This window comes from Mustelus asterias, chromosome 5, assembly GCF_964213995.1.
Source record: "Mustelus asterias chromosome 5, sMusAst1.hap1.1, whole genome shotgun sequence".
Taxonomy (NCBI): Eukaryota; Metazoa; Chordata; class Chondrichthyes; order Carcharhiniformes; family Triakidae; genus Mustelus; species Mustelus asterias.
In genome coordinates this window covers 19130122-19145404 of record NC_135805.1, presented here as the reverse complement: position 1 = coordinate 19145404, position 15283 = coordinate 19130122, and the positions used below count along the sequence as shown (strand labels likewise).

The 15283-nt window shown below is 47.4% G+C and overlaps 1 protein-coding gene across 2 annotated transcripts in view; it reads right to left on the bottom strand.

The window, feature by feature from the left end:
- daam2 (dishevelled associated activator of morphogenesis 2) overlaps positions 1 to 15283 on the bottom strand; it is a 355177-nt gene that overhangs the window by 59989 nt on the left and 279905 nt on the right. For both annotated transcript variants that reach the window (XM_078212233.1, XM_078212234.1), the window contains exons 21-22: positions 12801 to 12908; positions 3659 to 3719 (exon numbers count right to left, since the gene is read on the bottom strand). In XM_078212233.1, coding sequence (XP_078068359.1) covers positions 3659 to 3719; positions 12801 to 12908 — 169 coding nt within the window. The remainder of the gene's footprint in view (positions 1 to 3658; positions 3720 to 12800; positions 12909 to 15283) is intronic.

Genomic DNA, 15283 nt, shown 5'->3' with positions numbered 1-15283 from the left:
CCAGAGCCACAGCAATGTGGTTGACTCTCAACTGCCCTTGGGCAACAAGGGATGGGCAATAAATGCTGGCCAGCCAGTGACACCCATGTCCAACGAATGAATTTTAAAAAAATGTCCTTTGAAATGCATAGGTCATCGGTAAAGGGTTAGAGTTAAAGCTTAAGTTCAAAGTCACTTCTACCATGTCCACCAAACCCCCCCCTATAAAAGACAACCAAGCCATCGAGGCCAACAGCAATTGGAGTGGATCGTACACATTCTTCTCCCTCAAATTCTGATAAACCCTCTTCACTAACACTGATAGGACATCAGGCTTGTAAACAGGACACATTCCACACTGCTGACTGCCAAAGCAGATGCTTAAAGCTCTCTGGTTTTAGACACAAGCCAAATAAATAGAATTTAACTGCATACGAATTCAATCAGCTGTCACTTCTCCCCACCACGGTTTGAGAAACACGTGGGTTTTTCTGTTGCTGTAATTTATTTCCTTAAAAAGTCCTCTGCACACTGTCCCCTCGATAAAAAAACGATGAAGATTTTCTCATAGATAGTACACAAGTTCAGAGAGCACTCCAGACTGGGATTCAATCCAAGGCCCTCTGAACTCAAGTTAAAGGCTGTATTTTGATGTGCTGCCGCATTGTTGAGTCGAATATTATTTGTAAAGGAGAAAACAAGTGTCTTACTACAACAGCAACAATTACACATTTCCATAGCGCTCCTCACACATGTTCAGAGATACCTCAAAGTGCGTTGGGTTCAGGAGAATAAGCTCGGGTCAACAACCAGAGAGGTTGCGGAAATAGGCTTAGGGAGTGGAGTAGGATTCTGTAGTTCAGTAGGAAGGTGGCAGAATTAGAGGGAATTAGGGAGGCAGTTCCCACATGCAGGAGGAGTGGCTGAACAACTAACCATAAAGAACAAAGAACAGTACAGCACAGGAACAGGCCCTTCAGCCCTCCAAGCCTGCGCCGATCACGTTGTCCTATCTAGAGCAACCGCTTATATCGTTCTATTTCCCATCTGTTCGTGTGCCTATCCAGATAAGTCTTAAATGTTGCCAACGCATCTGCCTCAACCACCTCACTTGGCGGAAAGGAGGATCTCTCCAAGAGGAACATTCATTGCGTATGGGGACCCAAAAGCAGGACGAAGTTGCTTTTCGGCAGGGAGGCAGCAGGAGGAGATCACTTTAGGCAGAGAGGAGTGGAACTCGGAATGCAGGGGGTGAGAACTCTGTCATTGCCCGATTATGAGCAGCAAGATAGCGGACTTTGGACAGGATGACGTACTGAAGCGAGCCGTGGGCTGGTAGATCTCTGATGTATTGTAACCGAAGGAAAGTTAAGACAAGGACACAATCTGTTCACCCTGGCAGTGGTGAAGCTGTGGCCTAGGCATGTATTTGGCAGTGCCACCAGACGTGAGATAGGGTGGAGGCAGGTAATGTTGCAGAGGTAATGCAGTCAAGAAAGCTCAGCTATAACTCTCAGCAACTTCTACAGATGTACCATAGAAAGCATTCTTTCTGGTTGTATCACAGCTTGGTATGGCTCCTGCTCTGCCCAAGACCGCAAGGAACTACAAAGGGTTGTGAATGTAGCCCAGTCCATCATGCAAACCAGCCTCCCATCCATTGACTCTGTCTATACTTCCCGCTGCCTCGGAAAAACAGCCAGCATAATTAAGGCACCCCGGACATACTTGCCGGAATTTTACTGGCATGCCCGCGAGGCTCACAGAACGGCCTCGGGCAAGATCTTACAAGCCTCGGGCGGGCGAGGTGGTAAAATTCCGGCAACTCTCTTCCACCTTCTTCCATTGGAAAAAAATACAAAAGTCTGAGGTCACGTACCAACCGATTCAAGAACAGCTTCTTCCCTGCTGCCGTCAGACTTTTGAATGGACCTACCTTACATTAAGTTGATCTTTCTCTACACCCTAGCTATGACTGTAACACTACGTTCTGCACTCTCTCCTTTCCTTCTCTATGAACGGTATGCTTTGTCTGCATAGCGCGCAAGAAACAATACTTTTCACTATGTTAATACATGTGACAATAATAAATCAAATCAAATCACATCAAACACCTGCTCTGTGGTGACGGCTTTGGCGATTGATGGAGTTAAAGTTCGAGATTCACAGCTGCTAGTGCCCATGTCAGGTGATGGGGAAGGTGTTAGTTTTGACAACATTAAACTGGAGAGGATTTTGGGTCATCTGGGCAGGTGGAGCAGAAGTGAGAAGTTGGTGCCAGCAAACGTGTAGGCCTGAATTTTGCCATCCCGCTCACCATGGGAATCGGAGCGGGCGAGGGGTGGACCATGGAAAGGTCCGTTGACCTTGGGTGGGATTTTCCAGTTTCGGGGAGAGCGAGGCCAGAAAATCCCACCTGTAGAATTTTATCCCAGGCTTGCCGATCAAACATTCCAAGGGCTGGCATCGAAATCATGCCAGGAAGGGGGTTCTAGGATATTCCCAAAACAAATAATTTTGCATTTTGCCTTTGATTCTCCATAGCTCCACTCCTCAGAATGCCACACACGCCAAAAGAAAGGAACCCTCAGGTGGTCCGAATCCAGTCGAGAACTTGTTAGGTGGCAGAGCAGGCTTGAGGGGCTGAATGGCCTACTCCAGCTCCTTGGGTTACGTTCTTCAACTGACCAGCAGGAGGTGCAAGACAACAGGTTGAGCCAACTGTCTCCAATTTTAATGACCCTGCTCCCCCCATCCATCCACCCTCTGAGCTGAGTTGCAGGGAGGAGTTGGACAAGATTAAGATTTAAAAATATAAACATGGGAGGAACCTGATGGGGCAAGACCTTTTGCTATCTGCCCCGCATGTTGGCATGAGGGGTATTTCCTCACTGTACCGTATTTCATTTCCTGCACTTATCTACAGCACACTGAGCGATTGACCCTGAATTTCTGCCGCGTTCTCCTGATCTCAGAGAGATTGGAGGAATCCATGGAAAAATGGCACAGATGGATGAAAATTCACATCACTTCTGTGTCTGCTGCCGCTGACTCTAAGGTTCATGCGCAAGTCCAGACTTACTGCTCTCACTCAGTCGTTCCTGGGTAGAAACATAGAAACTAGAAGCAGGAGTAGGCCATTCGGCCCTTCGAGCCTGCTCCGCCATTCATTTTGATCATGGCTGATCATCAAATTCAATATCCTGATCCCTCCCTTCCCCCCCATATCCCTTGATCCCTTTAGCCCCAAGAGCAATATCTAATTTCTTGAAATCAGACAATGTTTTGACCTCAATCACATTCTGTGGCAGTGAATTCCACACATTCACCATCCTCTGGGTGAAGAAATTTCTCCTCACCTCAGTCCTAAAAGGTTTACCCCTTATCTTCAAACTATGACCCCGAGTCCTGGACTCCCCCACCATTGGGAACATTCTTTCTGAATCTACCCTGTCGAACCCTGTTAGAATTTTATAAGTTTCTATGAGATCCCCTCTCACTATTCTAAACTCCAGTGAATATAATCCTAACCGACTTAGTCTCTCCTCTTATGACAGACCGGCCATCCCAGGATTCAGCCCATCTGGACGCTTCTGACCAAAAGCGAGAGCCCCTCGGGGTTTGCTACCCTGCCTCACCGGGTAAGTGAAAAAAAACCATGAGGGTAGGTAATACTTACCGATTCTAGAGCTTTCAGTCCATTCTTCAGATTGTTTATTTCTTTATCCAGCTCTGCCAGGCTATGTTGAAGTAAACACATTTTTTCCTTAATTGATCTCAGAAGAAAGAAATTCAGAATTCTACACTTTGCATTGCAAACATTTCCAAATATCCGACAAAACCTCAACATTCCTCGGTACATTTTAAACACTTTTCCCACAGAAGAATTTTGTATTCTGGAGCCATCAACTTGAACAGCTCAAAGGAGTTCCTCAGGCCAAGTAACATTGTGAGATTGCCATTCCTCCATCCTTGGCGATGTTGGCTGAGAGCATCAAGTACTGGCCAGGTCTTCTTGGGGTGACACGGTGGCACAGTGGTTGGCATTGCTGCCTCACAGCGCCAGGGACCTGGGTTCGATTCCCGGCTCGGGTCACTGTCTCTGTGGAGTTTGCACGTTCTCCCCCTGCCTGCATGGGGTTCCTCCGGGTGCTCCGGTTTCCTCCCACAGTCCAGAGATATGTGGATTAGGTGGATTGGCCATGCCAAATTGTCCCTTAGTGTCAAGGGGACTAGCTAGGGTAAATGCATGGGATTATGAGGATAAGGCCTAGGTGGGATTGTGGTCGGTGCAGACTCGATGGGCCGAGTGGCCTCCTTCTGCACTGTAGGATTCTATGGCACGGGGGCACAGTGGTTAGCACTGCTGACTCATAACGCCAGGGACCCGGGTTCATATCCAGCCTCGGGTCACTGTCTGTGCAGAGTCTGCACGTTCTCCCCATGTCTGCGTGGGTTTCCTCCGGGTGCTTTGGTTCCCTCCCACAGTCCAAAAGATGTGCTTGTTGGGTAGATTGGCCATGCTAAATTGCCCCCCAGTGTCCATAAAATGTGTAGGTTACAGGGATTAGCTATGTGCGACGTTATGAGAATGGGTTGGGAAGGGTGCGTGGGCCTGAGTAAGATATAAGAGAGTTGGTGTAGATTCGATGGGCCAAATGGCCTTCTTCTGCACTGTAAGGATTCTATGGTTCTTCAAAATAGGAACATGGGAACCTTTCCGTTTCCCTGAGTTTGCAGCCAATTCACCATATGGTGTGGTAAAACAGGACCTCAAACAGTACACTAACCTCTCGTACCCACACCAAAACACGATCTTCTAATCTGAGCTGAGGAGCCTGGAGTGGGACATTGAACCCTCACTGTCTGACTCTGGGGTGAGAATGGTCATAACTGAGCCAAGGCTCGCTTCCTCCCGGCACTGTAGGTGAGCAAAGAGTGATAAACATGGCTCTCAACCCACACCCTTTGACCCTGTTTTTCCACAACATCTCCCTGCATGGGAATGCAAAGTTCGTTTCAAGTAGCACTCAAGCCATGGTAAAATTGGAATGGAATCATACAGTCCCTACAGTGCAGAAGGAGGCCATTCGGCCCATCGAGTCTGCACTGACCACAATCCCACCCAGGCCCTACCCCCGTAACCCCATGTATTAACCCTGCTAATCCCCCTGACACCAAGGGCAATTCAGCATGGCCAATCCACCTAACCCACACATCTCTGGACTGTGCTCAGGTTTTGATGGGGACAGGATGTAGGCATCAGTGGGAAGTCCTGTTGTCCATCCCTAATTGGCCTTGAACTGAGTGTCTTGTTCCGCCATTTTGGAGGGGGCAGTTCAGAGTCAGTGACACTGGAGTAAGGATGGCAGATTTCCTGTGCTAAAGGGCAGTAGTTGAACCAGGTACGTTTCTTTTTGTAATGGCAATTGATAGTTTCAGGATGACAATTACTCAGACCAGCTTTATAGTCCAGATTTTCCTTAAGACCGTGTTAGGGATCTGGAGCTGGAACTGGGTGAACTCTGGATCATTCGGGAGGCAGAGACAGCTATAGATAAAAGCTACAGGGAGGTAGTTACTCCTAGAAATGAGGATACGTGGGTGACTGTTAGAAGGGGTAAAAAGCAGTCAGAACAGCGATCCCCGTGGCTGTTCCTCTGTATAACAAGTATACCATTTTGGATACTGTTGGGGAGGACAACTTATCAGGGGTAAGCCATGGGGTACAGGTCTCTGGCACAGAGTCTGTCCTTGTTGCTCAGAAGGGAAGGGGGAAGAGGAGCAGAGCATTAGTTATTGGGGACTCCATAGTCAGGGGGACAGATAGGAGATTCTGTAGGAACGAGAGGGACTTGCGGTTGGTGTGTTGCCTCCCAGGTGCCGGGGTCCATGATGTCTCGGATCGTGTTTTCAGGATCCTTAAGGGGGAGGGGGACCAACCCCAAGTCGTGGTCCACATAGGCACCCAAGACATAGGTAGGAAAAGGGATGGGGATGTAAGGCAGAAATTCAGGAAGTTAGGGTGGAAGCTTAGGGCTAGAACAAACAGAGTTGTTATCTCTGGTTTGTTACCCGTGCCACGTGCTAGCGAGGAGAGGAATAGGGAGAGAGAGCAGTTGAACACGTGGCTACAGGGATGGTGCAGGAGGGAGGGATTCAGATACCTGGATAATTGGGGCTCATTCTGGGGTAGGTGGGACCTTTACAAACGGGATGGTCTACACCTGAACCAGAGGGGTACCAATATCCTGGGGGGGAAATTTGCTAATGCTCTTCGGGAGGGTTGAAACTAATTCAGCAGGGGGATGGGAACCTGAATTGTAGCTCCAGTGTACAGGAGGTTGAGAGTAGTGAGGTCATGAATAAGGTTTCAAGGTCGCATGAGTGTACCGGCAGGCAGGAAGGTGGCTTGAAGTGTGTCTACTTCAACACCAGGAGCATCCAAAATAAGGTGGGTGAACTGCCTGGTTTGGAGGGTAGGTCTTACGAGGAAAGGTTGAGGGAGCTAGGGCTTTTCTCTTTAGAGCGGAGGAGGTTGAGAGGCGACTTAATAGAGGTTTATAAGATGATGAGGGGGATAGATAGAGTGGACGTTGAGAGACTATTTCCTTGGGTGGATGTAACTGTTACAAGGGGGCATAACTATAAGGTTCATGGTGGGAGATATAGGAGGGATGTCCGAGGTAGGTTCTTTACTCAGAGAGTGGTTGGGGTGTGGAATGGACTGCCTGCTGTGATAGTGGAGTCGGACACTTCAGGAACTTTCAAGCAGTTATTGGATAGGCACATGGAACACACTAGAATGATAGGGAGTGGGATAGCTTGATCTTGGTTTCGGACAAAGCTTGGCACAACATCGTGGGCCGAAGGGCCTGTACTGTGCTGTACTGTTCTATATTCTATATTAACTTGCAGCATGGGTTGGTATCTGGGACTTCGATGTTGTGGCCATTTCGGAGACATGGATAGAGCAGGGACAGGAATGGTTGTTGCAGGTTCCGGGATTTAGATGTTTCAGTAAGGTCAGGGAAGGTGATTGTGGTGAACCATAGATGGTTACCACTATGGGTACTTGTATATATGTTACTCTCGTTGCTGTTGGGGTTAGGGTTTGGGTGTTCCACCTGTTATTACTGTTTATGTGGTATACTCCGTTCGGCTCCGCCCAGGACTCCGCCTTCTTACAGGAGTATAAAGGTCACTGCTACTTCCTAGTAGTCTTTAGTCTGGGATAATATTGTTGAGTAGTGTGCTCCTATTTGTAGTGAATAAAAGCCTTTATTCCCGGGTACGTTCTAGCCTCCCGTGTGAATCAATCGCGCATCAGTGGTAAAAGAGGGGGAGGTGTGGCATTGTTAGTCAAGGGCAGTATTACGGTGGCAGAAAGGACATTTGATGAGGACTCGTCTACTGAGGTAGTTTGGGCTGAGGTTAGAAACAGGAAAGGAGAGGTCACCCTGTTGGGAGTTTTCTATAGGCCTCTGAAAAGTTCCAGAGATGTAGAGGAAAGGATTGCAAAGATGATTCTGGATAGGAGCGAAAGTAACAGGGTAGTTGTTCTGGGGGACTTTAACTTTACAAATATTGACTGGAAAAGCTATAATTCGAGTACTTTAGAGGGGTCAGTTTTTGTCCAATGTGTGCAAGAGGGTTTCCTGACACAGTATGTAGATAGGCCAACAAGAGGCGAGGCCACATTGGATTTGGTACTGGGTAATGAACCAGGTCAGGTGTTAGATTTGGAGGTAGGTGAGCACTTTGGTGACAGTGACCACAATTCGGTTACGTTTACTTTCGCGATGAAAAAGGATAGGTATATACCGCAGGGCAAGAGTCATAGCTGGGGGAAAGGAAATTATGATGCGATTAGGCGAGATTTAGGATGCATAGGATGGGGCAGGAAACTGCAGGGGATGGGCACAATTGATATGTGGAGCTTGTTCAAGGAACAGCTACTGCGTGTCCTTGATAAGTATGTACCTGTCAGGCAGGGAGGAAGTGATCAAGTAAGGGAACCGTGATTTACTAAAGAAGTTGAATCTCTTGTGAGGAGGAAGAAGGAGACTTATGTAAAGATGAGACGTGAAGGCTCAATTAGGGCGCTTGAGAGTTACAAGTTAGCCAGGAAGGACCTAAAGAGAGAGCTAAGATGAGCCAGGAGGGGACATGAGAAGTCTTTGGCAGGTAGGATCAAGGAAAACCCTAAAGCTTTCTATAGGTATGTCAGGAATAAAAGAATGACGAGGGTAAGATTAGGGCCAGTCAAGGACAGTAGTGGGAAGTTGTGCGTGGAGTCCGAAGAGATAAGAAAGGCGCTAAATGAATATTTTTGGTCAGTATTCATGCAGGAAAAAGACAATGTTGTCGAGGAGAATACTGAGATACAGGCTATTGAACTAGACAGGATTGAGGTTCATAAGGAGCAGGTGTTAGCAATTCTGGAAAGTTTGAAAATAGATAAGTCTCCTGGGCTGGATGGGATTTATCCTAGAATTCTCTGGGAGGCCAGGGAGGAGATTGCAGAGCCTTTGGCTTTGATCTTTATGTTGCCATTGTCTACAGGAATAGTACCAGAAGACTGGAGGATAGCAAATGTTGTCCCCTTGTTCAAGAAGGGGAGTAGAGACAACCCTGGTAATTATAGACCAGTGAGCCTTACTTCTGTTGTGGGCAAAGTTTTAGAAAGGATTATAAGAGATAGGATTTATAATCATCTAAAAAGGAATAATTTGATTAGGGATAGTCAACACGGTTTTGTGAAGGGTAGGTCATGCCTCACAAACCTTATTGAGTTCTTTGAGAAGGTGACCAAAGAGGTGGATAAGGGTAAAGCAGTTGATGTGGTGTATATGGATTTCAGTAAAGCGTTTGATAAGGTTCACCGCGGTAAGCTATTGCAGAAAATACAGACACATGGGATTGAAGGTGATTTAGCGGTTTGGATCAGAAATTGGCTCGCTGTAAGAAGACAGAGGGTGGTGGTTGATGGGAAATGTTCAACCTGGAGTTCAGTTACTAGTGGTGTACCGTAAGGATCTGTTTTGGGGCCACTGCTGTTTGTCATTTTTATAAATGACCTGGATGAGGGCGTAGAGGATGGGTTAGTAAATTTGCGGACGACACTAAAGTCGGTGGAGTTGTGGACAGTGCGGAAGGATGTTGCAGGTTACAGAGGGACATAGATAAGCTGCAGAGCTGGGCTGAGAGGTGGCAAATGGAGTTTAATGAGGAAAAGTGTGAGGTGATTCACTTTGGAAGGAGTAACAGGAATACAGAGTATTGGGTTAATGGTAAGATACTTGGTAGTGTGGATGAGCAGAGAGATCTCGGTGTCCATGTGCATAGATCCCTAAAAGTTGGCATCCAGGTTGATGGGGTTGTTAAGAAGGCGTACGGTGTGTTAGCTTTTATTGGTAGAGGGATTGAGTTTCAGAGCCATGAGGTCATGTTGCAGCTGTACAAAACTCTGGTGCGGCCGCACTTGAGAGTATTGCGTACAGTTCTGGTCACCGCATTATAGGAAGGATGTGGAAGCATTGGAAAGGGTGCAGAGGAGATTTACCAGGATGTTGCCTGGTATGGTGGGAAGGTCTTATGAGGAAAGGCTGAGGGACTTGAGGCTGTTTTCGTTAGAGAGAAGAAGGTTAAGAGGTGACATAATAGAGGCATACAAGATGATCAGATAGGGTGGACAGTGAGAGCCTTTTTCCTCGGATAGTGATGGCTAGCACGAGGGGACATAGCTTTAAATTGTGGGGTGATAGATATAGGACAGATGTCAGAGGTAAGTTCTTTACTCAGAGAATAGTAAGGGCGTGGAATGCCCTGCCTGCAGCAGTAGTGGACTGGCCAACATGAAGGGCATTTAAATGGTCATTGGATAAACATATGGATGATATTGGAACAGTGTCGGTTAGATGGGCGTTAGATTGGTTTCACAGGTCGGCGCAACATCGAGGGCCGAAGGGCCTGTACTGCGCTGTAATGTTTCATGTTCTATGTTAAGTGAATTTGAATTCCACCAGATACCATGATGGGACTTGAACTCACATGCCAGGGCCAACAGCTTGTGCCCTCTGGCTTTCTAGTTCAATGGCAGTGCTATCCTCGCTCCAGGTGTGCTGCAAGAGACAAACATTTACTCTTTAAGTTCTGGAAATACAGAGTAGATTTCGGCTGGCACGGTGGCGCAGTGGTTAGCACTGCTGCCTCACAGCGCCAGGGACCCATGTTCAATTCCCCGGCTTGGGTCACTGTCTGTGTGGAGTTTGCACATTCTCCCCGTGTCTGCGTAGGCTTTCCTCCAGGTGCACCGGTTTCCTCCCACAGTCCGAAAGATGTGCTGGTTGGTGCATTGGCCATGATAAATTCTCCCTCAGTGTACCCGAACAGGTGCCAGGGTGTGGCGGCTCGGGGATTTTCACAGTAACTTCATTGCAGTTTTAATCTAAGCCTACTTGTGACAATAATAAATAAACTTTTAAACTTTATTTCACAAAACTATTTAAGGGGTACCAGAGCAGGGGTTCCATAGCATAGTGGCATGTTACTGTACTATTAATTCAGCTGCTGGGACTAATAATCGAGAACCACAAGTTCAAATCCCACCACAGCAACTGGGGAAAGTAAATTCAATTAATTAATCACTGGTATTAGTAATGGTTTGCGTGAAACTGCTGGGTTTTTGCGTCAAACCCAATTTCTTCACTAATGCCCATCGGGAAAGAAAAACTACTTCCCGTACCATATTCTGAACATGTGACTCCAGTCCTCTAACAATGTGGCTGACTCTTAACTGGCCTCTGACTTAGCCTCGCTGGTTAGGTGATTGTTTGCTTTTGAAAAGGCAGTTTCATTGCAGTATTAATGTCAGCCTACTTGTGACTAATAAATAAAAATATCCGATAAAGAACGAAATAGATTCATCAGAGTAATATTGGCTTTGGATTATGAGGTAAAACAGACACTGTCGGCTCAGCCACTTGTCATAGCTCCCTCCTGAGGCTAATGGAGATTAAAATTGAGAGAGAGAGAGACGTAAGACAGGCAGCTCATCTGATAACGCCTTTGTTTTACTCTATTGTCCAAAGTCAAAACTACCGCCAGAAGCTTTGCTGAAGCATCTGTGAGGGAAATATTTAATGGCTGAGAGAGGGCCCGCTGTGTAGCTAAAAGCCAATCATTTCCAGCCTTTACAACAAGAATATATATTTATTGGATGCAGTAAAACGCACCATGAGGTTTTATATCCAGCAGGCAGAGGCAGATGGGGTTATTTTTATTGAAGTTTGTGCATGTGAATTTTATTGTATTCCTGGTTATTCAAGTTCGTGCAGACTCTGTGCCACACATTCTTCAACAGCAAGCACTTCCTGGTCAGGGATGGCACAATCAGAGGAAAGGTTCCCTCTATTCTATTCCAACATTCTGTCCTGCCCAGCCTCATCCCGCACTCCCGCATCTCTCAGAATCTCTACACTGTCATTCGGCCCATCAAGCCTGCACCGATTCTCTGACAGAGTATCTTACCCAGGCCCTCTGCCCTGCCCTATCCCCATAACCCCATGGTTAATTCATCTAACTACACAGCTTGAGACACTAAGTTAGCACGACCAATGAACCTAACCTTTGGAATGCGGGAAGAAACCAGAGCACCCGGAGGAAACCCAAGCAGACACAGGGCGAATGTGCAAACTCCACACGGACAGCCACCCGAGGCTGGAATCAAACCCGGGTCCCTGGAGCTGTGAGACAGCAGTGCTAACCACTGTGCCACAGCCCACTGATTTACATAATGTAATAACCTTGAAATGGCTTAGCACTGCGGCCTCACGGCGCCAGAGAACTTGGTTCAAACCCGGCCTTGGGTGACTGTCTGTGTGGAATTAACACTTTCTCCCCGTATCTGCAAGGGGCTCCTCCCAATGTCAAAAGATGTGCGGGTTAGGTGGATTGGCCATGCTAAATTGCCCCTTAGTGTCAGGGGGATTAGCAGGGTGAATATGTGGGGTTGCTGGGGTGGGATCTGAGTGAGAATGCTTTTGGCGCAAGCTCGATGGGCCGAAAGGCCTCCTTCTGCATTGTAGGGATTCTATGATTCTATAATCTTACCATGGCATAACTTAATATACATTCTTATAAAAACGGCTCAACTCACTTATTGCCCATTTTTTGAATGTACATTTCCAATGTGGGCTCACCTGCATCATTTATATACACATGCACACCATTCCCACCACAAGTGTTAGAGGCTATAAAGATTGGCGTTAAAATGCAAACATATCTCTGAAGAACAGCACCCGTGAGGTATTTCTGTTCCTGCTTGCGGTCACCACTGTGTCCTGACTGAGCAAACTTGCCAATTTTATCCCGAATCAGTGCGAAGTTATGGACAGATTCACACTGTGAGTTCACACTCAAAAGTTTCAGGCTGTCCAAATATCACCAACGGCACAGTGGCACAGTGGTTAGCACTGCTGCTTCACAGCGTCAGGGACCAGGGTTCAATTCCTGGCTTGGGTCACTGTCTGTGCGGAGTCTGCACATTCTCCCCGTGTCTGCGTGGGTTTCCTCCGGGTGCTCCGCTTTCCTCCCACAGCCCGAAAGGTGTGCTGGTTATGTGCATTGGCCGTGCTAAATTCTCCCTCAGTGTACCCGAACAGGTGTCGTTGTGGGGCCACTCGAGGATTTTCACAGTAACTTAATTTCAGTGTTAAAGTAAGCCTACTTGTGACACTGATCTTTAAACTGCCTTATATTTTAGAGAAAACCATATAACAAAGGGGGCAGATGTTTACCAGCTTTACGCCGTTACTTACTTGACTTTGGCTGCATCTGGTACATGAAGCAAGTCTAACTGAATGGTGAGGATCTCTGGGTAACTCTTTTCGAATATCATGATCAGATAGTGCAACAGTGTGATATTCCTGGAATTGAGACAAAAATAAGAATTCGGAATTAGTCTGGTCGGGGCAGAGGGTGGTGTCACGCCTTCACTCAGGAGCGCTCAAGGATGTTATTATTTCCCACAACCTCAGCAACAATTTACGTACAGAACGTGGGTAAGCTCAGGCAGGAGGTAGAGAAGAAGACAAGGGGGGTAACTGAAGGCCAAATCAGTTGGCCAAGGAGACAAACCTGGATTTTCACTCTGGAGGAGAAGGTTCCCAGCTGAGACAAAATGGCACCAGAGGCCAGAATCTGGAAGACCCACCCCCGAATACAACACCCACCATTTACGCAGCCGGGGGGGGGGGGGGTGGGGTGGAGGGTTGGGGGAGATACTGGGTGACAAGGGCAGGTTGCACTTTGCACATGCCGGTTCATGGAGGGCAGTGCACATGCTAAAGTTGCCTTCAGTCAGATCCAATTTTCACTGGTGGGATGACTAAAACACAACTCATGCGCTTTAGACCTATTGAGAAGATCTAAAGTTCGTAGCGTTCTTTGGAGGGGTAGGGTACCCTTTTAGATATGGGAGGCACGGTGGCACAGTGGTTAGCACTGTTGTCTCACAGACCAGGGATCCTGGTTCGATTCCTGACTTGGGTCACAGTCTGTGTGGAGTTTACACATTCTCCCGGTGTCTGTGTGAGTTTCCTCCGGGTGCTCTGGTTTCCTCCCAAAGGTGTGCGGGTTTGGTTGATTGGCCAGGCTAAATTGACCCTAATGTCAGGGGATTAGCAGGGTAAACATGTGGGGTTACGGGAATAGGGCCTGGGTGGGACTGTGATCAGTGCAGAGTTGATGGGCCAAATGGCCTCCTTCTGCACATTCTATGGCACATTTTGAGAGCAGTGAGGTGCCACTTGGGAGAGGTCGTGTCTTTTGGGATTTGTAAAAGTAGACCTGAATGTGTGTAAAAAGTTGAGAAACTCAGTGGGTTTGTCAAGCTAATTAGAATTGTTAAGTAACAGCCAAGGGTAAGGTCAAGGTAGCTGTCAAGGCATTTAAATATCCTGTCCTTTTAAATATTTGAAAATATTGTCTGCAGCATTAAAAATCAGTGCCTGCTATTTCAGTCCATCTGTTGACATGAACTTGAAGGTTATCATTATAGGATTAATGCTGCTTGACTGATTTCACAACCTATCACTATCACAGTGAGGTGCCTCTCAGTTCGGTTTGATTGACGGCTCTGAGTGCTTCCAGAAGTGGGGTTATGAATCCAAATGTCATTGTTCTAAGAAAATAAAGAGGTTGAAAGAATTTAAATGTGTTTTAACTATGAGTGTGTTGTTGATAAATCGTGAATTCACCATTGGACACTTCGAACTTTATTTCCTCTCAGGATGGATCCTGATGGATGTGGCCCATGGTGGATGATGAGTAAATTGGCAGGGAGGATGTAAGAGCAAAGGGCAGCTGGGGGGATTTGTTGGCAAGGATTCGTACTAAATTGGCATAGTGCTCATGAAAAGCCATGGGGATGGGTGGTGGGCCATAGGTTGACCGAGGCTATAAAGGGCGATAGGGAATGGTGGGGGGGACATTCTTTTGTTATTCATTTGTGGAATTTGGGCATCAGCGGCTGGGCCAGCATTTATTGCCCATTCCTAGTGGCCCTTGAACTGAGTGCCTCGCTCGGCCAGTTCAGAGAGCAGTTGGGAGTCAACCACATTGCTGTGGCTCTGGAGTCACATGTAGGCCAGACCAGGTAAGGACAGCAGATTTCCCTTCCTAAAGGACATTAATGAACCAGGTGGGTTTTTCCGACAATTGACTATAGTTTCATGGCCATCAGTAGATTCTTAATTCCAGATACTTTTTATTGAATTCAAATTCCGCCATCTGCCGTGGCGGGATTCGAACCCCGGTTCTCAGAACATTAAGCTGAGTTTCTGGATGAATGATCTAGCGATAATACCACTAGGCCATCGCCTCCCCCTTAATTGATTGGCATGGAGTATCTGAGGGTCCTTGGTGGGTGAGGGCCATGCATTGGCATGGATGGGGCATGGGGAGTGTACGGGGTGTGAGGGGGTGAGGGCTGTTCTTTGTTTTATTGGGGTTTTTTGTTAGCTGGGAAAAAGGGCCAGATCACTGAGACCTGCTTTTCACCCAGCCCGCACCCATCAGCCCTCTGCACTGCCTTCAAACCGACCCTGGGGGTCGCTGGGCATGACTCGAGTTAACACCCACACTACAGAATAGAAATCGGATCTTCCGAGACTCCTTCTCCCGAGTTAGCTTTTCAGAGCTGGGAATTTTCCCACCTCTACACTCCCAACCTGGGGGAGGGGGGTGCGGAAATTCAGGCCATTGTCTGTCAGGTGGCTTTTGGGCAGCACTGTGGCACAGT